The sequence below is a fragment of the Pundamilia nyererei genome, unplaced genomic scaffold (genome assembly GCF_000239375.1).
Source record: "Pundamilia nyererei isolate P.nyererei 1_Seehausen unplaced genomic scaffold, PunNye1.0 scaffold00031, whole genome shotgun sequence".
In the NCBI taxonomy this organism is placed as follows: Eukaryota; Metazoa; Chordata; class Actinopteri; order Cichliformes; family Cichlidae; genus Pundamilia; species Pundamilia nyererei.
In genome coordinates, this window is record NW_005187432.1 from 273,095 (window position 1) to 295,892 (window position 22,798).

Below are 22,798 nucleotides of genomic sequence, written 5' to 3' on the forward strand. Positions count from 1 at the left end.
ATAGTGTTTTTCTTGAGCTTGAGCGCCCAGCGTTGGCCAGTAACCTTTCGGATTTGATGATGTCAGGCCCCCTCTGTTTTAGGCCCTTTATATGATTTCCCTCGTCCTCCAGTCTCCACTCTAACAGGGTATTAGCTCCTCAACACCAGAGACAGTGCAGAATTGTGCGCGCAGTGTGACTCATCAGCGCACTTCATCAGCTCATTTTAACTAATGCGAGTTGGGTTTAACTGTGCCAACAAATCCTTGAAATGAAACCACAAACAGTGGCGTTGGTAATTGTCTTCCAGTGTTTTTTCTTTTCTGACACGCCATGACAAATCACTGCTGTGCTTAAATTATTTAGATTTAAGCACAAAAACAGACCTAATTAGGGAAAAAGTTTAGCAGCGATATCTCTCATGGTTGAGCAGCATCCTGAAAATCAGACATTTGTTGACTGCCCCTCCACCACCACCACCCACACTCAGTTTTTCCGTGCTCAAAGTGGACAAGGGTCATAATTTCTGCTGGTGCTTGAGATCTGTGCCACTAATGCAGGGGTGCCCAATCCCAGTCATCGAGAGCTACCGTCCTGCAGCTTTTAGATGCATCCTTGTTCCCACACACCCGAATCAAATGAATGGCTTGTTATCAGGCCTTTGCCAAACATGATGGCATGCTGAAGAGGTAATCAAACCATTTGATTCAGCTGTGTTGGAGTAGGGATGCATCTAAAAGCTGCAGGATAGTAGCTCTTGAGGACTGGGATTGGGCAGCCCTGCACTAATGTAAACACATTACTGACTAAGCCCCCCCAGTGGTATCCCTTGACACTAGAGCAAGCATAAGTTGAATGATGACATGTTCATAACCAGCTGCTCACTGTCAGTAAGACAGTGGACACCACTGTCCTCGAAATAAATAAGGAAAGACAAATAATAAAAGTACCTCCAAATAAGGAGTTAAGTTGTCTGCAGCAGACCGTTGTCCTCTCTTTATCCCTTCTGGTTTTGCTTTTTGATAGCGTCACTGCTGGTAGCATGAGTACCAACAGCCCATTGAAGCACAGGAAGTCCAGCCCATCCAGATTTCTGCATCCATACAGTGTGGGAATGATTGGATCCCCTGCTGAATATGTAAGTTTGTTCACTTACAAAGAAATTAACAGTCTAGTTTTTATGGAAGTTAGAAACACAAGTTATAAACTGATTTTGGTGACATTAAGTGGAATAAGTATTTGATCCCCTAAAACCCAACCAGATTTCTGTCTCTCATAGATTGCTCATATGGTACAAATATTGTAACTGATTAATTGATTGTAGATACTTCTGGTCTAAATTTGTTATGTGTATACGGCACATCTGTCCACAGAATCAGTTTCCTCCATTTCACCTTCATGGGCAAGCCCAAAGAGTTGTGAAAGGATGTCAGGGGTAAAACTGTAGGCTGGACTACAAGACCGTCAGCAAGAAGCTTGGTGAGAAGGAGACAACTACTAGTAAGATTATTTGGAAATATAAATATAAAATGACCATTAAGTATCTGAACAGTGTGAAGGAGAAACCAGGAGACTAAGGTTACATAAGGTCCAGCAGCAGGGCCAGTATCTGCTCCATCTGTGTGAGAAACAGCGAGAGAGCTTCCAGAGATGTGCAGGTTTCTGATCAAACAGCTTGAAGGCAAAAGGGGGTCTAATAAGGTGTATCTAATAAAGTGTGTGTGAATTTTCCTATACAAGCTTTGTAAACACAAAATATCTGTTTTTACCCTAAAATCTAGTTTTTATTTCAGTTAACTAAAATTGCACTTAGCTTTATTTTTTTGTTAAGTTTTGATTAAGTACAATAACCTTGATAGACTTAGATTAACAACAGAGGATGCCAAGTATAACAAACGCGACTTACATTCATACCATATCCTAGTTAGTTTAACAGCATTTTACTAACTAGGACAATATAAAATATCTCCACGAACAGGAGGTCCACAAAAGCGATACCACATACCTCCTATGGAGAGGCTGTGATACATCACAGACATCTGGACTCACAAAGCAGTGTGACTCTACTGTTTTTCAGCCACGATTTTATTAGACATATTTTCAATCTTACTGACTTTTTTTTATTAAGCACAAACAGTGAAAAAATACCAGGCAATAAGGGAGAAAAGTTGGAATACTCTCCACAAAATTAAAAATAAAAACAGAACCTATGCATGACTGAACTTCAAATGGCTGAGGCGTCACTGTGAAATATAACCGTTGTAATCCTTTCCTGTAAATGACACTTGTGTGTAGATATTCACATTCATCCTTTAGTCTCTCTGCTTGCTCAGACATCAAAGATTTGTTTCAGAGTTTACACGAAAAAAACAATTTTAATGAGTTATTCCCTTTCATCATGATAAACTTCCTGCTTTTCAGCTGGTTTTTATGTGTTCAGGTGTTACATCACAGTTTACAATTTTATCACATGCTGTGGCTGTCTATACTTTGGACACAGTTACATATTTGATGTTTTCCCCCCTCTGTGTAAAACAATGCTGCTTATGTCTGCGATTCTTCACATCACCTGAGTCATCAAAAGAGATTTAAAAAAAAACATGTATTACCTTATTTTTTTCTTTGAAATCATCTTTTTTCCCCGTGCCAAGCTAATGTTGGTACAGCACAGCAAATAAACCCCTTTTCAATGGCAACAACAGCGCTGCCAAGTAAACCGAAACAGCAGTCCATCATTACATTAAGACATGAAGGTCAGTCAGTCTGGAAAAAAAGCACCTCAGGCACCACAAGCATCACAGCGGTGCTTCCCTGAGTTCAAGTATCTTAACCTCAACTGCTAGGTGAAGTCTGTGTGAATCAGTCTGTCATACTCTAGCTGTTGCAAGGAAACCACTGCTGAAGGACATTAAGAAAAACAAGGCCAATAAACTCAACAAATACACATTAGATGAGGTGGAAATCTGGACTTTGGTTTGCTGAGCATCTGCATGTGTGCTTCACACCATGAAGGACAGAGGATGAGCTGTAATGGTGTGTGGCTTTTGGGGAGGGGGGACTTAGCAGGTGAGACTGCTGGAAATTTATTCAGCATTCAAAGCAACACTGTTTTGAGCAGCAGGGCTACAGCAACATCCTGCAGTGACACGCCATCCCATCTGGTTTGAGCTCAGTGGGACCATCAAAACACACCCCTAGGCTCTGCAAGGACTATTTGACATGGGAGCGGAGTGGTGGAGAGCTGTGTTAGACAACGTGACCTTCACAAACACCAGTCTACATCCAGTAAACAATGAAAACCAGCTAGCAAGTGCTCCAAATTTGTGCAAACCTGTTGGTCGGTCGGGTGTAGTGTGCAGTTTTTGCATCTTCTTCCAGTGCATTTGGAGGTTTTCTCAGAGTACTTGTTGCAGACATGCATGCAGAAGGTGACTGATGATTCTAAACTGGGCATAGCTGTGGATGTGAGCATGGAAGCTTGATTTCACTAGTGATCGGTGCAAAGTGTGTCCTCCCCTCTTGCACAGTTGCAGTCAGTTGTAGAAAATATTTCCCTGCTTTCTGATTTATTTATTTGCCTATTTGTCAAAGGTTACCTGACCCTGTGTGAATTAACTGTGTCTAACTACATTTATTGAAAATCTGAGTTGACACACACAGGCCTCATTATTGCGCATCAATAAATCATATACATAGAACCTACCAACAAAGCAACAAAATATGACACAATGTAAAGAAACAACTGAGAAACATCCAGTCACATCTAGTAGTCTTGAAAGTCTTACAAACCCATTTTAATGCTTTAGGACTCTTGCAAACCACACTGAGAGATATTATCCACAAATGGAGAAAACTTAGAAAACTTGAAACAGTGATGAACCTTCCTAGGAGCGACCTACCAAAATTACTCCAAGAGCACATCGACGACTTATTCAGGAGGTCGCAAAGGAACTGCAGACTTCTCGTGTTTCAGTTGACAATATGAAAGAGACTGAGCAACAATGGCATCCATGGGAGAGTTCAAGGTGAAAACCACTGCTGACCAAAGAGAACAAAGAGGCTGATCTAAGATTTATAAAAAGAAAATGACTCAACAATCTGTGAACTGAAAAGACAAAGGTTTAACTTTTTGGAAGTTTTGAGTCCTGTTACACGTGGCACAAAACTAACAGTATTTCATTAAAATGACATTATATCAACAGTCAAACATGGTGTTGGTAGTTTGCATGGCGTGGAGTTGCTGCTTCAGAACCTGGACGCCATAATTGAAGGAACCATGAATTCTGCTCTCTACCAGAAAATCCTGTGGAAGAAAGTTCAAATGTACTCGGGTTATGTAGCAGGACCGTTACCTGATACACACCAGCTTGAAAGCTCTGGCGGGCGTCGTCAGTCTGGACTTTGATCAAATTGAGATGTCCCGGCATGTCCTCAAACGTGCCGTTCATGCTCAAAGAGTGGCCCAAAATTTCTTCACAGTGACGTGGAAGTCTCGTCAGTCATTCCAAACGCTTGGTTGTAGTTCTTGTTTGGCAAACATGGCACAGACAGCTGTTAGGTTTAGGGGGTGATTACTTTTTCAAGTAGGATAGATTTGGATAGCTATGAAGAGTATGGAAAACAAACGACAGTTTCACTAAAGAATCAGAAATTTGAATTTTTTTTCTTTGTAAATCCAATGATGCTTTCATATCATTGCACATTTACAGAAACAGTGAAAATAAAACCATTGACTCTAAACTGAGCCAAAAGTGTGTCAAACTGTAACTCTAAGCAGCTGCAGCTGCTGCTCTATAAAACACACTTCCCACTACTTAGAATAACTTCTCTAAATGTCAAAGATTACTAATGAATGCACACCCATGTCATACTTTTGGTCATCTACTCTTTCTTCTGTTGACCTTTTTTTTTGTTGTTGTTGCTGCATCGTTAACCTGCCTCCTATTAGAAACCCATGGTGGAATAACACGGCTGTATTTATATTTAATCCTGCCTTCTAGCCTGAACTTTTGACAGTTTTCTGGCCAATTGCTCGCCATGGCTCATTTGCCTTATTTGGTTATGGAAATGTTTCGCTTGATTATTCAACCCCTTCAGCGAAACTGCGAGTCGATCCAGTCGCTAACGAGACCGCTTTGTGATGGGTTTATGATGGCAGCAGTTGTTGTTCCCCACTTCTCAGCGCTTCACTTTGGCCCACACTGAGATGCTTGTGCTTAAGGGGTTGAGATTGCAGTGCACTCCATTGGATCGCTGTTGACGGTCATTAGTCTTTTGACCTTGGTATGAACCAGCCTCTGTGGTGTGTATCTCTTCTGTCTTTTTCCCATCTCGACCGGCAAGAAACCCTCCAGCAGTCCCATCTTAAAGCAGCTCTTCATTCGCAGAAGCCCTCCACATTTCGAAAAAGACATCTGCACATCTGCCAGCCTGCCTTGTGATCAGTGCTGCACTCAGCTGTGACAAACATACTCCACATTGCAGAAAAATTAGACATGGATAGAGCTGACAAGTGCCCCTAACATCTACAGCTCGGGATGCCTTCCCAGTCTGTGTTTATCTGTGGGCTTTTCAAAGTGTGCTTGGTATGTTCTTTTTTCCTCATTCCATTGGAAATAATTTGATGTCAAAGGAAATGAGAAAATCACAAGGAAATGTGCTCTATAAATTTATATGGGTGTCTAATGACATGCCCTCACCAAATACAACTGAGGCCACTGTCTCCACCCGTGAAAACAAGCTTGATGGGTTACACAGGCAGACAGCTGAGATGGTTTCATTCGCACAGTGGCTAAAGCCTGAGGTACTTTGCGTATTCAGTCATCTCTAATAACACCAATTGATGTGAAGCCTTGTCCACCTCAATATGACTAAAGTGCAGCTGAGGACTTGTGTATAATTTTCCTAAAAAAAAGAAAAAATGTTAAAATTGGTCTACAGATCGAGTTTTCCCCGCTGTTTCCCGCTGGTACCTCTTTTCCCTCTCCTCTACCTCTCCTCTCTGTATAATTTAGCAGCAGATGAGCTCTCCCTCTCCTGCATTAGTGTGCTATATCACTGCCAGCTAAAGGAATGGAGGCCTTCGCTCTATACGTGATACAGTTTCTGCCTGCCAAGCTCAGCCGCTGCCGCTGCCACCATCGCTCGGTGCTGACGAGTTTGGGTGCTTGCCACATTCTGCACCTGCCAGACTCATAAAGAATCCCCCTGTTTCTCTGGGGCCTGAAGGCAGGATCTGCAATAATTGTTAAGGATGTCGCGATTTAGACATTCAAGCCAAAGCTTAGACAGTTGATGGCGCCAACAAGTTGGCAGATGGTCCATTTTGTTCAGCTGATCCGTCAGGGGGGTATCTGAGGAGTTAAGATGAACGAGTGGATGTCACAAGTGGCAAAAAAAAAAAAAAAATGTATGCTGTCGTCTGAAACGTGAGAGACAGTTGATCTGATGCTCGGCGCTTTGCTGCTCTCTTGGCTTTGTGCTACCTTGCAAAACGAGAGCCTTGATTTTTATCCCAGAAAACTTGGATAAGTGGGCTCAGTGTAATAATGACGTGAAGTGGGTAAAGTGGACATCCTTGTCAAGTGCCAGCTCTTCTCACTCATCATATACAAATTCTAAAGAGAGGCAGCAGGACTTGAATCAAGGTTGATATGATTTACACTTCAATGTTGAGTGTATCCAGCTTGTGTGTTTGCTGAAGCTAGAGGAGAACTACTAATTTGAGCATGTATTCACTACAAATATGCCAGCGGCTAAATGAATCCATATTCATGACGGGTGACAAAATGATTGAATGAAACCTCCAGAAATCAGACTTTTTTTTTTTATTTCACTCTCGCTCACACCGTTGCTCTCCTTCTCATATTTTCCTCACCATATTTTCCTCACCCTGCGCCTGTATCTCGCCGCTGCCTCACTTTCACGTCGGTGCTTCTTCTCTTGTCCTCATATCAACCCATCTATATATAGCATGTCTCTCCCCACACTATACTGCTGTCTGTGCCACTGGAAAACTGAGGAGTGGGTGCTGCGATTTCAATACGCAGCTTTGTCTGGGCAGGGAAAAAGAAAGGGAGAGAAAGAAAGCCCCATTGACAGACAGGCAAACACCAGTCAGGCCCTGTCCACTCTCTCTCCTTTGTGTTCGAGTGCGAGACGTCAGCAAATGACAGGAATCTGAAGAGGGGGAAGAATGAGAGAAAATAGTTGGTGCATTGTTTGGGCCACAGGGTGAAAGTGCAAGGAGAGGAGAATGAGGGGTGAAGCATGGGGGATGGAGGAGAGAGCCCTGGACTGACCTCTCTGCTGGATCTCTCCATGTTATACTAACATGCGAGCAGTGATCACATACAGAGCAGCCGCATATGGTCGCGAGTCCCCGTCACACGCCTTTACCTGCACCTACACACTAAGTGTTAATTAGCATCTCCTGTCAGCCCAGTCACATCAAGGTGACGGTTGAATGTGACACATCACATTCATCACTCTGTAATGTCGCACATACTTTGCAAATTCGCCCCTAGTTGCCTATTGTTTATCCAATTAATTCACCAACTACTGTACTGAGGAGGTGTCTGTCACCTGCCTTTCTTTTCCACTTCAAAAGACAGCATGCGCTCATTTATTTCAGAGAGGGAAATGGAGCGAGCCGGGAGGAGGGGAGTGTGAGGAGAGGAGGAATGGGCCGGGCTGAGGCCTGAACGAGGGGTGTGGTTGGGTATAAAACTTGGGACAGTGGGTTTTCTGTTGTTGTCCTGTTTTGAAGCCCTCTGTCCTGGCATCCTGCACCCCTCCACTCTCTTTTACCTCTTTCTTTCTCCTCCTTCCACTCACGCTCCCTCCAGAGAGGGACTCTTCCTCGACCGACTCCAGTCGGGTCTGCAGCATCAGTCTTTTGGGAGCTCCGTAGAAGCCAGAGACCATGCTGACGTTTTTGGCGCTGACGTCGGTTGCCCTCCTGGGAATAGGTAAAACAACAACAACAACAACAACAAAAAAACGGGGGGAAAAATGAAAGAAAACATCTTCTTTTAAAGTTTTAACTTCATTTTTGAGGACTTCTCTAACAAAAAAAGCTCACACTTAACTTAATCTACTGAAAGTGATGATGTAGAAATGATCTTTCTATTGATGTGAGGATATGGCAAAGTGGGTTTTTGTGTGTTTTGTGCTACCTGAAAACTAATAAACTTGATGACAATGAAAAAGGTCTAATAGCTTTGATACTGAATCAATCTCAGAGTGCACTCTAATACCTCCCACTACACTGGATTAACACTTAGCTAAAGCATTTTAATTGATATCTTGGCATTTGCTGTATTGATTTAATCTAAAAGGCACACTAAACAGTACACCTGTAGAAGATTCAGTCTCTTTTTGCATGCATTCCAGTAAATGGGTCAGCACCGTCCATCTGTGCTTCTCTCTCGAAGCAGGTGTCTCCAAGCATGTAACTTTAAAGAGCAGCAGCATTGCAGCTTTTTAACTGAGAGTTTTTGCTCTCGAGGAGGCAGCTTTCTAAACTCCCTCCTGTCAGATGTTTTGTCGGAATTTTAATTAAAAACGTCAAGCGTGATTTCATTGACAAGTTTTGCGGGGGTTGGCTATCGCTCAAGGATGTGCACAGCGAAAGCTGCGAACTTTACTCCCTGGGTGTTGAAAACTCCAGAGTGCTTAAGGGCATTTGTGTTGATACAGCAGTGAGAATACTGTGACTCGTTGGTGGCGCGGTCCAAGGGAAAGTGAACAATACAAAAAAAAAGATACTGCTCAGCGGCGAGGCTGTGCAGCTCCGAGGGGCTTTGGTAGTTGTTTGAGATGCTGAGTGCATTTTTGGAGGAAGTTAAAATATTGATTTTTGCAGCCAAGACTGAATTAACATAGATCATTAAATATTATTCAAGCATAAACTGTGCACATGATTAGGCCAACATTATCCATACCAATAGAGAAAATGAAGCTCCCCCTTTCAGAGACAACCCAAATATTTACTGAGTGCAACTCTGAATCAATGGCACATTTGACCCCACTTAATGTGCAGTTTGTCAGTGACTATCTGGATGTATATGCATGCACCTAGGATTATGCTAAAAGAGGACTACATTGTGTCTATTGATAACAGTTTAGGTGTAAAAATATTCACAAAGGTACTCAAGGTATTCTAAGAAACAGTGCATGTTAATTTTTTTATACCAGCTCACACTAACAACTATGTACATGTGTTTTTGTAGTTACAGATTTAGATTCCTGAAGGTCAGCTCATAGTATCAAAAATAATATGAGCTCCCAGAATATTTTGTTCTTTCTATGTGTGAATTAACCACTTAAACCTGCTTTGTGTCTCCCAGTGCCTGAGCAGTCCCAGGCCATAGCGATTTACACTGGCTGGGAGCGGCACGCCTTGGTGGGCTCTGACATCCGACTCTCCTGTTCTTTCTTCTCCTGGCGCTGGACCTCGGAGGACGTCACCTTCTCCTGGACATACAGGCCCGATGGCTCACGGGACTCCATCTCTGTAATACTCAAATTCACACACATATACACACGCTATGCAAAATGAAAGGTTGTGTGTTTATAGGTCGGCTACTTTGAAAGGAACAAGCAATTCAAGTATAGTCGCATCAAAGCTTCGCTTGATGAAACTCCAGCGAAACGTCACCGAGTGTGGTATCTATAAAGCCATTGTTTCCCTGCCCACAACAGTGTTGTTTTCATCTGCAGCATGCAGCTGTGTCAGTAAAACATCTCTTGTCCAGAATTATACAGCAGACAGCCAACGATAGCGTCTAGCTGTTGAAATAATGGAGCATTTGGCAGCTAAAGAGCCAGATGTAAATCACTAAGGCGGGCTGCAGCAGGAGAGCCTTCCCTCCTTTTTTGCTATTTGCATGAATGACATTCTTATGTTGTTTACTCCCACTGTTCTCACATTCACAAAGTCATGTATAAATATTTAGGAGGGAAGTACACAAGTCTGCTGCACTGACAGAAATTTAGACTTGCCAACAATGTCTATATTTTCTGCCAAAAGACTTTTTATTGTTTTCACCATCTCTGTGAAACGCAGCAAGCAAAGGGAGAAAACCGATAATAGGAAGAAGGTGTGGTTTTCTTTTGGAGGCCACGCGATTTGATTTCTCTCGGGAGATGTTCTTTAATCTTCGGATGTCTGTATTTTAAATGTCTTCCAAAATTCACAAAGTGATTTGTAGAGCACTGAGGGAGCGCGGTTATCCAAAAACAAATCCATGTTTAATCCAGCAAATGCAGTACTGTGCATATCTGAAATGTCATCATACACAAGTACTCAGTTTACTCTAACATCTGCACTAACTAAAAGCAACGTTCTCTGCTAATCTCCCCACTCCTCCCGCTGCATCACCTGCCTCCTGCTCTTTAATTTCACTCTCCCTGCCCTTATCATCCTGCCATCTCTCTAATCTCTCTATCTCCCCATCCTGACTGCGCCTCCCTCTGTCCACCTCCCTTAATCTCCTCCTCCACAGCTCTACCTTCTTTGTCCCTCCCCTCCTCTCTCATTATGTCCTTCCCTCACCTCCTTCGCCTTCATCTGTCTCCCGCGGTGGCCTCACTTTGAAACTAGACTTCTCTTCTTCTTTTATTTATTTTTTTCCTCACTTATCTTCAGTCGCTCATTTCTTTCCCTGCCTGGACAGATTTACAGTTTCATATCTCTATCTGTTGTCACGCTGCATTTGTCCCTTTAAAATGTCATACTTGATTTCTGACACGTTAATCATATGAAAGGTCCTCTTCTTTTCACGTGGGACTTGGTAACAGCAACCGCAGGCCTCAGGTCTTTATTTATAGATGAAACCTTGAAAGACACATTTGACCTTGACCTTGTAAAATCCAGAGCATTACCCTTATTCTGCCACTGTGACCATTTAATGTTTAATAATCAATACTTGGTGACGGCGTGTCATCATTTTAAAAGTCACGGCACTTCTTCCAGGAAGAAGAACCAGAAGCCACGACAATATGCAGACATCTAAATGCAAAGCTCTCCTTTGCTTCCGGCTTTTAAATTGCTTTACATGTAAAACTACCTTTGACAACACTGTGCAGTCAATACTGCAGTTTAAGCTGGTCCAGCAGGAGTGAGATTTACAAGCCTTCAATAAGCTGTAAGCTGCCTGGTTTGAGACCATATACATTAACCTGTGTGTGCAGAGCACAAGATGTGCACAAGAAACAGACCAAAACTATTAAGAAAAAGTGCTTTGTTCCCAGTAACAACATCATGGCTAACTGCAGTACCACAGTGATTAGTGTGCATCTGCTTAATTTAATACAGTGAAACAGGTAGCTAGCTCTTGCTCTGGGAGCTGTGGTGGTGGAATAAATCAAGAATGGGCTAATTTAATACAACCTACTGTTGTATTATTGGGAAAGATAAGAACCTCTAAATAGGGCAACCAAACAAGCACAACGTCTGCATCAGAAACTGTAAACTGGCTAACTCTGTCAGTTAAACTATCTATAGGTCACCGCAGTCAGTGTCAGCAGGCAGCGGTAATGACTGTAGACTTGCTGCTGCAGTAATGGCAGCACGCTGAATGGACTTAATAATTAATAGGTTATAAATGCAAAACAATAGACTGCTCATATGTTTCACTGGGATTTGATCCACTCCCTGGAATTCCCCAAACCCCCTCAGTTATCAATTATCCACCATATATTAGTTATAAATGTTGTATATGTTTTTCGTGCGGTAGTAATTGGCGTCACATTTGCTACACCCCTCAGGAGCTGCTTTTGAATATTATTTTCTGGCCCTCGTGTAAAGCTGCTTGCCAGTTTTAAAAGCTGTGCCCTATTTTTTTCTGATGCTCCATGAGTGTCCCCCTGACAGGTGCTTCGTGCATCTCTATATTTTTTAAAAATGCACACAAATAGTGGCAAAATTTGTTATTGCAGGAAATCACAGGTCTGATCTGCTGCTCTACTTACTAAACATCCAAATGCAGCATTAGTCAGAGTGACAGTGTGTTGACTGTCCTTTGTAGATCTTCCACTACACTGGTGGTGCTGCCTACGTTGACAACAAGGGTCCCTTTAGAGACAGACTGGAGTTTGTGGGAAACCCAGGTCGCCGTGACGGATCCATCCTGCTCAAAAACCTGGAGCTCAATGACAACGGCACCTTCACCTGTGACGCCAAGAACCCCCCTGACATAGTGGGCCGGCCTTCCAGTGTCCGACTGCTGGTGTTTGAGAAAGGTGAGACGTCCTGTGGGGGGTTTGTCTCCTAAATTAAATTCCTGCTTGCTAGATTCCCACCCGCCCTGAATGCTATATTTCAGTGATTCTTTTTTTTTTTTTTTCCATTGAAAGTGAACTGTTCTCATTTGTTTTAATCATTTGAAACTCTGAAATTAATCTCAGTTCTCGCCGTTCATCCGAATCAAGCGACTGTCTTCAAACCAGTCGTTGCTTTGCCTCATTTCGAATTCTTCGCACCTCCCGTTAAATGAAATCAATTACAATTTTATCTCTTTCTCTATTTGCGATTGCTATCACTGCCTCCCTTTCACTTCTTCTCTCCCCCTCCTTCTCAGCTTCTCCTCCCATTTCTCTCTTCCATCCCCTACGCCATCGTCTTCCACTTTCTCCCTCAGCACCTCTCTCCATGACTCTCTCTCTGATCTCACCTTTATTCTACCTTATCTCTCTGTCGCTTCATCTCCTTCTCTACCTTCACTGTGCTGGTATCTTTAATCTTTCATTCAACCTTTATTTTATCTTTTGCTTTACTTTTCTTTGCTTCTTTCATCTCTTATTCACTTTCCTTTTAGCTTTGTTTACCCTTTCCTCTCCTACCAATTTCCTCCCACAAATGACAGCATCGTTTCTTTTCCATCTCCTTTACTATTTTTTTTTCTTATGAACACTCCTGACTTCAACCTGGCATTTGCTTTCCACTGCCACTTTTCCATCTTTGTCCTTTTTGACCTTTCCTCATCTGCTTTTTCCTCTCGTCCACTCATAGTGCCCATCCAGGCTGGCGTGATCACAGGAGCTATCATCGGGGTGGTCCTGGGCCTGCTGGTGCTCATCGTGGTCATCTACTACCTGATGAGGTTCCTGGTGGCACGCCGAGTCTTCAGCCTCAGTGTCAGGTCAGTGCCCGGCCTGTGGCCGGCGGCTCTCTGCCAGTCGGGTTTTTGCCAGGGACTGGAGCTGAAGCCGGAGCCCATCCCTGGCATGGACACCTGCGTGGCCAAGCTGGCATAACTGCTGTACCACGATTTGATTTGGTTAGGTGTGCGGAGTTTAAAATTGAAGTTAGTCAGCTGTAAAGACACAGATAATGATCTCTCGATTTAGATTTAATCTAAAAACAGTACTGCTCAGGTCCAAGGCGAGATGATTAAAAGTAGTGAAGTGAAGGTTTCTGAGTGGATTATCTACTAGATCATGAAAATGACAGATTCATCATCTTGCTTATACCCTTCCAATCTTCCAGTCTTATGAGATCTTAACACATCTAGCACCTGGGGGCTGTGCTTGAGACAGGGCCAGTAGATTAAGTTGATGTTCTTTATGATGGCTGCCAGGCAATGCAGCCCTGTGACCACTGGAGGGAGAGATAGATTCGACATCCTGACATTGTCTTTCTTTTGTCCCCTCCAGCAAACATGGCAAGAAAAAGAAAGAGGGTTCACAGCAGAGACAGGCAAGTTTCTCCTTCTACTTACTCCACATGCCTCTCTTCCTCTCCTTCCTGCCCCCGCTCCTCTTCTTCCTCTGCCTCCTTCCAGCCCCACCACACACACAGACACACACACAGACCGGCGCATATACACATCCAGCCGACAACACCAAAAGCAACAGATTGGTTTGCTGTCACATTCAGGCGCTAATAGTAAAATGATGTGCTTTTGGAGAGGTTACAATGGCATTCAGTGTTTGAGTATTTGGGCTCAGGAAACATGTTGTCAGAGGGAATATTCATCTCCTCTGTTGCAGTGCAGCAACACAATAGCACACATCCAACATGACAGTGCATAACGGCACAGTTTCCTAATCGCATTCCCCCAATGCCAGTCCAACCAGCTCGAGTATGCCCTCACACTCAGCCGGCTCCTCCTCTCAGCAACATATCAACAACAAAATAACATGCCATTCAAAGCCGGGCCCGCTAACACTAATAACAGTGTTCAAGCTGTTAAATTCTTGTGTCGTCTCAGCGTTCGTAGTGCTTTAAAGCCCACACCGTCACACCTTTCTTTCTCGTGGTCCTCACCACTGCTTCAGCTCCCTCGGGGGTGGGATGGGAGGCGTCCTAACACTATGGTGCCAGTACACAGCTACGGGGCAAAAAACAAAAAAAAAAAGAAGGAAAAACTCAAACCAGTGACTGTGAAATGGCCGAGGCCAGGTTATGGCACTAATGCTATTGCCTTACTGAATGGGACTATGATTGCTCGCAGTGGGGAAATGGACGGGAGCTGCTGATTTTGCTCACTGGGAGTCAAATGAAAATCACGGGGTCTATTATGGTCTGGGCTGTTATCAGTGGTTTTACGCTGCTGCACGCCAAGGAGTTGGTGTATTTTTTCCCCCTTCTGTTCCTCATGGGGGTGTGATAGCCTCAAGAGGTGGATTAATCAGACATTTTGGTGGCTTGTATTCTTTTGTGCACCAGGGCAAGTTCTGTTTGATTACTCTGTGGTAATGTGGGGGCTGCAGGGTTGTAATCGACTGTATGCTTTGCATGCTGATAATAAAAAAAGAAAAAGAAAAAAATAGAGAGACAGAAGTCAAAGGATTTGAGTTCAAGGCGTTTTCAACAATCAAGACTCGGCTTTGAAACGAGAGACGTGTAAAGATATCCGCGGCAGGAGATCAAAGGTGTTATTGTAACAGCAAGTCATTTAGCCACAGGTAGAAGCAAACTGTAAAGCGGTGGCGGGCTCCGGAGTGTGCCATGTTGCCCCTGTAGCGTAAACCTAGAGGGCGACACCGGCAAGGACCAAGACTTCCTCCTACCTTAAACAAGTGCACTCATTCTCATCTCCCCGGAGCCCCGCTTCCTCCTTCTGTCTTCTTCTTTCCTTTCTACTGTCATATGATTGTCAGGTTATTCTTGAGCTGCAGTCAGTTGCTCTCAAGTGCCTGCGGCGGATGACAGTGCATATATGAATAAATAACTCGCCGCCAAAAGGACACTGAAATATTTGACAACGTTGTCATTTGCAGTTACTCTCCTGCAAGTCTCTGCTTGGAAGAAAAATATACAGCGAAAACAGCTTTTCCATCTGAGCTCACTCTCCAGTGTGTTTTAGCTTATTTATTTATTTTGCTCCTCTGAGCTGGTTCTGGTCTTCTAGCTGCACCACACACAGAGAGGACTCGTGGGAGTTTACAGTGCGCTCATAAGTGGTTGTTTGATCAAATAGCCCTTATTAGGAGGCTCTGCTGACATGACACAATTTTGCATCAGCATCGCCGTCTTCGTCGCTCCTCTGTTTGCTGGGCTTGCACTACAAATCTCAAAAAAGGCTTTTGGGCAGGGAAGTGAACAACAGGGTGAGCGAGACAGAGAGACAAAGGAACCCTGTGGTGCCCGCTACTCCCCATTAGGTGGAGTTGTGGAAGAGGACTTTACCCTGCAGCCACACACATAAGAAAGCTCACAGGATTGAACACGCATACACACACACGCACTGTACTGGAATGATAATTGAGTGCACTCAGTATCGATCTTAGCACAGACACACACACACAGACACACAACCCACCCATTCTTCTCCACTCCCCAATTGCCTCACTTCACTCCACTCCCTCCCTCGCACACTCTCTCTCTCATTCAGATTCCTTTTATCCGGTCCCCTGTCTCCCACTCTTGAGTCGCATCTTCCTCCTCTCTCCATGCCTTCGACTACCTTGCTGACCATTAGAAGCATCTATCTGTAACTCCTTCTTTGCTCTTTCATTTTTTTTAACTCTCTCTTTCTTTCTCTCTGCCGATTGCCTCCTCACCCTCCACTCCACTCCACGCCCCGCCGCCCCCTTCCTCTCTCCCGTTCCAGTTTCTCTCCTCTCCCTCCTCAGGTATTCTGGGTTCTGATCAGCTTTGGTTCCAGACAGAAAATCACTACCTCTCGATCTTCATCTACCTCTCAATCTCCCTCCTCACCTGTCACCTTCTCTTTTTAGTATGCAGCACGGGACGCAGCCACTTACCTACCTATCTACCTCCCCGCCAGTCCCTCCTATTTTGCCACTGTACCCACATTTCCTTTGAAGTGTGTGCAGCCCCTGTAACGAGGGTGGTACTGCGTTCTGCATAAGCAGGCTGGAGTGTGTTTACGAAGCAAGCCCGTCGTTAGCGTGGGAGCTATGGAAAACACTGCAGTGCAAAACTCGAGCCTATCGTGGGATGCATAATGGTAAACAATACAGTGATGTATGAGAGAATGTAAGCATGATCGAAGATAATGACACCGGACGGCCCTTGCAGCTTCCCTGTCGAGTTGGTTGCACTGTGTGTCTCAACTGCCGTCTGTGTGTGCAGCTTCTGCAGAGTGCGTAATTAAAGAAGATAAATTTTCTAATGCAATCAGCGGGGTATTATTACTGGGAGCTTCAGTGGGTAGAAACCGCCTCTAGTGTGCTTTCCACTGTTGACTAACCTCACGTATTAGAGGAGAAGTATTTCAGTCTCAAAGCCTCATATCCGGCACGCTTCCCTCTTCACTCTGTTCTCTGTAACACGACAACACTATGCTGACCCGGGGTTCAAAAGGAATGGCATTATAAAAACCATTACATACGAGCAAAGTTTTATTAGGCTCCATCAAAGCATTATCATGCGCTTGTGATAGTTTTCAATAGGTTAACTCAGGGGTTAATGCACTGGAATACAGTTATTGTAAAGTTAAGTGTTGCCTTGACCTTATCTCCACTTGGTCAAGTCTTTCCTCCTGGATTTGTTGTGCTCAAATGAAGCAACACTTTACTTCATTTTCCCTCTCTCCTCCTCCTGCGTTTATAGATTTCTTATAGGAGATTTTTTTTTTTAGAAAACACACAAACAATAAACAGAAGGACTGCCAGTAAAACTGCAAAGTTACATAAGCAGAAGCTAAATAAAGAGTTTGGCTCGTTCAGGTTTAGGGTTAGAGTGTGTTTTAGCCACAGGTTAAACAAGCGTGCTCTCAAACTAGAGCATGTTACTTTTAAAAATTAAGTGAAGTGTACCTAGCTCTCAGTTCTTCTGTTATGATGCATAACTTAACCTTAACCCAAACCCTCAAAGGGTAACCGGAGGCCTGGATGATGTTAAGAGATTACGCAGGTCTGTCCCTGACCACAGCTACAGCAAAACAGTGTTGAAGATTTATAACGACTATTCCCCTGTACACTTTAGTTATTATTTATTCAGTAGCTCAGTTAGATACTTCAGAAATATTTAATTTTCTGTTGCCACTCTGACCCTGGAACTGCCCTTTTTAAATGTGATGGGATGCTGTGCCTCAAAGTGCAGCTACCCTGGAAATGATTTAATTTTTCTGTTCTTGGTGTAACTGTAAAAGTCTAAAACATATACCAGACATCTAGTATTTAATGGTCGAATGAAGCGTGTCTGGGATCAAAACATGTTTCATATTTAACAGGCTAACCCCCCAAGAGATGCATTTCTTTTCAATACGGTCGTGCAAACATATTGGATTTTCACCATTTATGTATTTGAACAACAAGCGAAACACATAAAAACGGGAGAAGAAAAATGACAACAGTATAATTATTTATAAGTCACAAAGTCAGACTTTAAAGCAAAATTATCTCGATTTTAATCATGAAAAAGCGTTCTTTTAAAAATAATTAAAAAGAGTTCAATGCGTGGCGTTTAACTGTCCCGGCTCCATCTGCAGCAGCACTTTCAACAGTGTTTAAACGGCTTCCTCGCATTGAGCTAAAGGTCTTCACTCCGTAGTGAACTCCAGTCAGAGGAATAATGTTCAGCACTGAAATGTAACCTAGATGAAAACGCTTTCCAGCTAAATTTGAGACATTTGTAAACATTTTCTTTGAAGGATCCAGCGGTGGCTCAGAAGGAATAGCAGATCGTCCACTAATGAGAAGGTCGGTGGTTTCATCACCGGTGCCTTCAGTCGGCATGCGAAAGCGTCCTTAGGCGAGATATTTCAAAACACTGAAACTGCACCTGATGTGTCATTTATGTGTGTTTGATAAGTGAAAGTAAAAGTGCTGTATGTATAGTATAAAAAGCACTGCGTGAATGTGTGGGAGTGAATGGGTGAATGTGGCTGATAGAGTAAAGGGATCTATTTTTGACCGAGACAAGGACGGCAAAGAGTTAATTCATACAAACCAAGGCCAAATTCAAAGACACTGGATATGTAAATAATTCAAGGGAAATATTTGCTCAATAGCCAATCAAAATCTACTCTGCATGTGTGTGTGTGTTTGTCTGTTTGTTAATCATCAATTGTCACTCAGTTGTCACAGGTGTATGGAGCCTACCTGCCACTGGGTCCCATCCTAACGCATGGTTACCTGTTTTGTCACCCCCTTACAGCTCTGGACACCGCCCCCCCTCACTTGCTACCCCCTCCCCTAAAAGAACTCTCTCTCTACCTCCTCACCCTCCTCCTCCTCCTCTTCCACCTAAATGTGTTTTTCTCTCTCCTCTTCACATTTCCACCCATCCTGCTAACCCCATATTTCATCTTCTCACCTCTAACACACCTGTGTCACCCCCCCCTTCTTTTCTCTCTTCTTCCTCACGCTCCTTTCCTCCTGAAGTGACTCTCCTCCCCTGTTCTCCCCCCAATTCCCCTCTCCCTCCTCCCCCCACAGGGCCCTGTGCCTCCCGCCGACCCCTCCAAGGTGAAGGCGGCCACCTCGGAAAAGAAGAAGCAGGAGTCACGCAAGGATAAGAAATAGGATACGGGGAGGGGCTGGGGCGGGTTCGCTGACCGGCTGCTCCAGCCCGTACGCCAGGCGGTGGGGAAGGCCCAGCCCAAGCAGCAGCAGCGAACCATAGTCAGAAAAACAGAGAGGGCGGGGGGAGGAGGAGAGGAGGGCTCGGGTCGGGTACTGATGACCATCGAGCTGGAGCTGACTCGCAGAAATGGTGAGGAGGGCCCCAGCGGTGAAGGAGGGACAGGGAGGTCCGAACCGCTTGGCTTCCTCTCCAGGCTCGCCAATCAGCTCACCTTCAAATAACAGACCACGAGAGAGGGAGGTGGGGGACCCATCGAAGATAAGAGAGTGGGAAGTCTATTGAGATACCACAAACCTGCTTTCAACCCACAACGCTAACCTGAGTCCCTGAATAAATGAGTCAAATCATAACTGCTCCTGTCACAGGCTGATGATTATAAACGCAGCTATACTGGCTGAGATCTTAGATGTCGTGATAATCTCTTACACCAGCCAGCACCCCGAGTGCTTTTGTCAGGTCATAAGATATGCCATTTGAAGCGAGACCCTAAGACGGCTTGGTTTGATAACAAAATCTAAAAAGCTGCTCCCTGGGTTCTGCCTTTCTGGTTCCTTTCATTGTGATCCTATCCACCGAAAAAAAAAAGAAGAGCTTTCTCCAAGTGCGTCCGATACGCATCACGAAGCCCTGGCTGCAGGGACAAGCCAATTTGCTTTTTTCAGAGGCGACATGTCAAACTCCAACTTTCTCACCTCACACTGATCTTCCTTCTCTTCCCCTCTCCTATTCCATTTCTTCCTCCTTTCACTGTGAATTTCCTGACTTTCTTGTTAATTCAAATTACAGAAGTGATTTATATGCTAACTGCTCTATCCTGTTTCTCTCTCTCTCTCTCTTTCTCTCACCTCCCTTCCCTCTTTTCTTCCTCCTGTAGATAAAGGTCTGACTTCTCCATGACTGCCTCCAATCCTCTAGTCTGCTCCCTCCTTTTCCGCCCAGCCTGATGCAACCCCCATTATTTTCTATTATCTCTACTCTTTCAAGACAGCACTGGCTGTAAGAATAGTCCCACTATATCAGCGGCAATGGTGTCAAATAATTTTCACGACGCCTCGCCGGAGATCCTGTATGCGCTCATTGGGCAAACTGTAAAACTGTTTAGGGCCTAACTATGTACATAACTTCCTTAAGAGGAACCTGAAAGATATCCCCTCATGTTTAGAGTCCCCTGAATGTCCCCGCTTAATGTTTACAACTCAATCACACACGCACTCACACACACACACAGACACACACACACTAAGCGGAGCTGTGAGTGCACTCTGGACTTTAGACAGAGAAAAAGCGAGACAGAGAGGGACAGGAGAGTGATAGTGGGAGCGAAATATGATTCCTGCTCTCAGCCGGCGCAGATAGAGGTTCAAGCCCTCGAGCTTGGGGTGATTCAATCCTCTCACATTTGAGCTAATGGAGGTTGTCGCTGTGTCCCTGCCCTGGCTAAAGGGGGCTATTTCTGGTCCTATAAGAGCGTACGGGCTTACTGTAACAGCTGCACATTTTTCAGACGACAGGCGATTGGGGGAAGGGGGTGGAAGAGAGAGGTGAGCAGAGCAGGTGGTGGTGGTGGGGGCCCTGCTGTGCTGTTTGCGCTAAGTGCATGAGGCGGTTTGCTGTTGACTCGACGGCCGGGGACTGACAACCTGGAATGACGTCACGGCCCCCGAGGCTGGCGAACGCTCTCACGAGTCTGACAAAAGAGCTTACCAGGAAGAGGTGCAGCTTCAGAGTTATTTTAGGTCCAGTTAATCCGCTTGCACGTTTCTCCTCGCCAACCCAGGGCTAATTATTTTAGCGTGTGCTGGTAACAAGATATCTCTCTCTACATCTCCCTCCCTGCCTCCTCTGCGGTCTCCTCTCCTCTGTTATTCGCTCTTCATGTCAGCTCCCATCTTGAGAATCATCTCCTCTCTCTAAACTCCCTGTTTCGTTCTCGCCGTCCTTAACGTCTTTGACTTCCTTTATCTCTTCCTCTTCCTGCCGGTTAGTGAGTCTGCACTGCATTATTCCCCCACAGAAAAGGCCTACACACAATCCACTCCACTCTTTAAGCCTCTCCTTATCTGACTGCCAGGCCTACAGCTCAATGCTCTGCTCCTCTCTCTTCTGTCCTTCCTCCTCTTGCTTCTTGTCTTTTCTCAACTCGGTGATGGACATCTCTCTCTCTCTCCCCTCCCTTCGTGTTCACCAGTGATCGACCAACGCCCTCTCGTTTGCCCTTCAAGCACCACCTCCCTAAGGGGCACGTCCCTTTGCCAGCCCTTCTTCTCCGGCCCTTTACTGTCTTTTTTTTCTGCTGGTTCGAAAGCCAAAAGGTTCTCCTCTGCCCACTACTTCCAGAGGAAAGAAACGGATGGGCACAAATCCGCCTTTAGTCCTCACTGAAGACGCCAAACAAAAACTTATAATCTAGCTAGCTCTTTTCCGGTCGCCATTGCGTGTTTTATGTATATGTGTGTCTTGTTAAAAGTGTTAAAAATTTGATTACATGTGAAGTTTAAAAAACAAAAGCAGTATGTCACCCCAAGTAAAGCAAATGTTTCTGAGGCTTTTTTACATGTGTGCAAGAAAACACATGGAGAACATGTTTATGGAGGCAGGGAGGAAATGTAATGTAACTCTTTGGAATATGTCATATTTCTGACCTTGTGTGTTATGGAAGGTACTGTGTGGCTGTCTCTATGGTATGTTTTATTCAAAGATGAAGGGAAATCAAGGTTGTTGTGCGGAGTCAGAGAGAAGATGAAGGGTGGATAAGGGTTTGGTTAGCCCTAGATGCAGCGCGATGTGGCTGGGAAGGAAAAAAAAAGATGGGGGGAGAAGGTGCTTGCTGTGGGAGAAATCTTTAGAGGAAGAGACTTATCTGGTGTGTTAAGCCCAGCCAAAAATCCATATGTATCACTACAGATAGAGCCTCCTCTTCCCCCAGAGCTTTCTTTTAAAGGTGCTCCTTCCCCAACCCTGAGCCAAAGATGGACTGCGATTGGTGAGCTTAATATGCAGGGTGGAAAGCGTAGACTTGAATGTTTCTTTAAAATTCATAACAGGAATGGAGGTGCTAAAATCCACATCGATATAACTGGTTTCACTAGTCGCTGTTTAACTATCCAGTCAAATGGATTAGTTAGAATGTTTTCTTCTTTTTTCAGCAAAGCCACACAGACACCTGACGTAAGACAAACAGCATTAAAACTGCCTTTTAAACACACGTTTTGTATGTATTTTGAACCGTGTTAGTCGTAGTTGCAGAATAACATTCCTTCATTTGAAATGACTGGAGCTTCTTACATTTTTTTACATTTATTTTAATGCTTGTGATCATTTTCGAACCACTAACAACTTTTGGTGACTGTAATATGTTGTAAAGAGAACGTAAATAAAAATAAAATCCCCACGTCGCCAGCTGTTGTCAACAGAAGACAAAAGTAAACCCAGCTGAAAGTGCCTGCCGTGTCTTTCTTTCTATGCCGAGTGCTAAGCTTTCTGTAAATTTGTCACGTACATCTCTGCCAAGACTCACTTTTATGAACTTTTCAAAAGACGAAGGTCCTTCCAAAATGATATAGTTACCATTTGAAATATTTGAATATGCTTACTGCTGGCAAGAGAAGTGAAACTCATTATAGAACAGCACTAACCTTATTAGCTATCTGAAAGCTTTTTGCATTTTCAGAAAGACCATTTTAGAGGATGTAATCTGGCGGTTTTAAATGCTGCACAGTGATCACCAGGTGGTGGTTTTCTTGTAAGTACAAAAGGAATTCAGTTTTGAAATTAAACTTTTAAGCTTTCCTGCATGATGGTGGCAGGTGAGCGCT

At 44.1% G+C, this 22,798-nt stretch overlaps 1 protein-coding gene across 4 annotated transcripts; it reads left to right on the forward strand.

The window, feature by feature from the left end:
• The first annotated feature begins 7,719 nt into the window (after positions 1 to 7,719).
• Positions 7,720 to 22,416, forward strand: mpz (myelin protein zero). Of its 4 annotated transcripts, XM_005728938.1 has the most exons (7): positions 7,720 to 7,950; positions 9,331 to 9,497; positions 12,013 to 12,226; positions 12,996 to 13,125; positions 13,640 to 13,682; positions 18,836 to 18,865; positions 19,858 to 22,416. In XM_005728938.1, exons 1-7 carry the CDS (start codon positions 7,905 to 7,907, stop codon positions 19,867 to 19,869), a joined length of 642 nt encoding a protein of 213 aa, XP_005728995.1. In that variant the 5' UTR covers positions 7,720 to 7,904; the 3' UTR covers positions 19,870 to 22,416. The 4 variants fall into 4 exon arrangements, with proteins under 4 accessions (XP_005728995.1, XP_005728997.1, XP_005728993.1 ...); XM_005728940.1 differs by lacking the exon at positions 18,836 to 18,865; XM_005728936.2 differs by having other exon boundaries at positions 18,836 to 22,414.
• Positions 22,417 to 22,798: the final 382 nt, after the last annotated feature.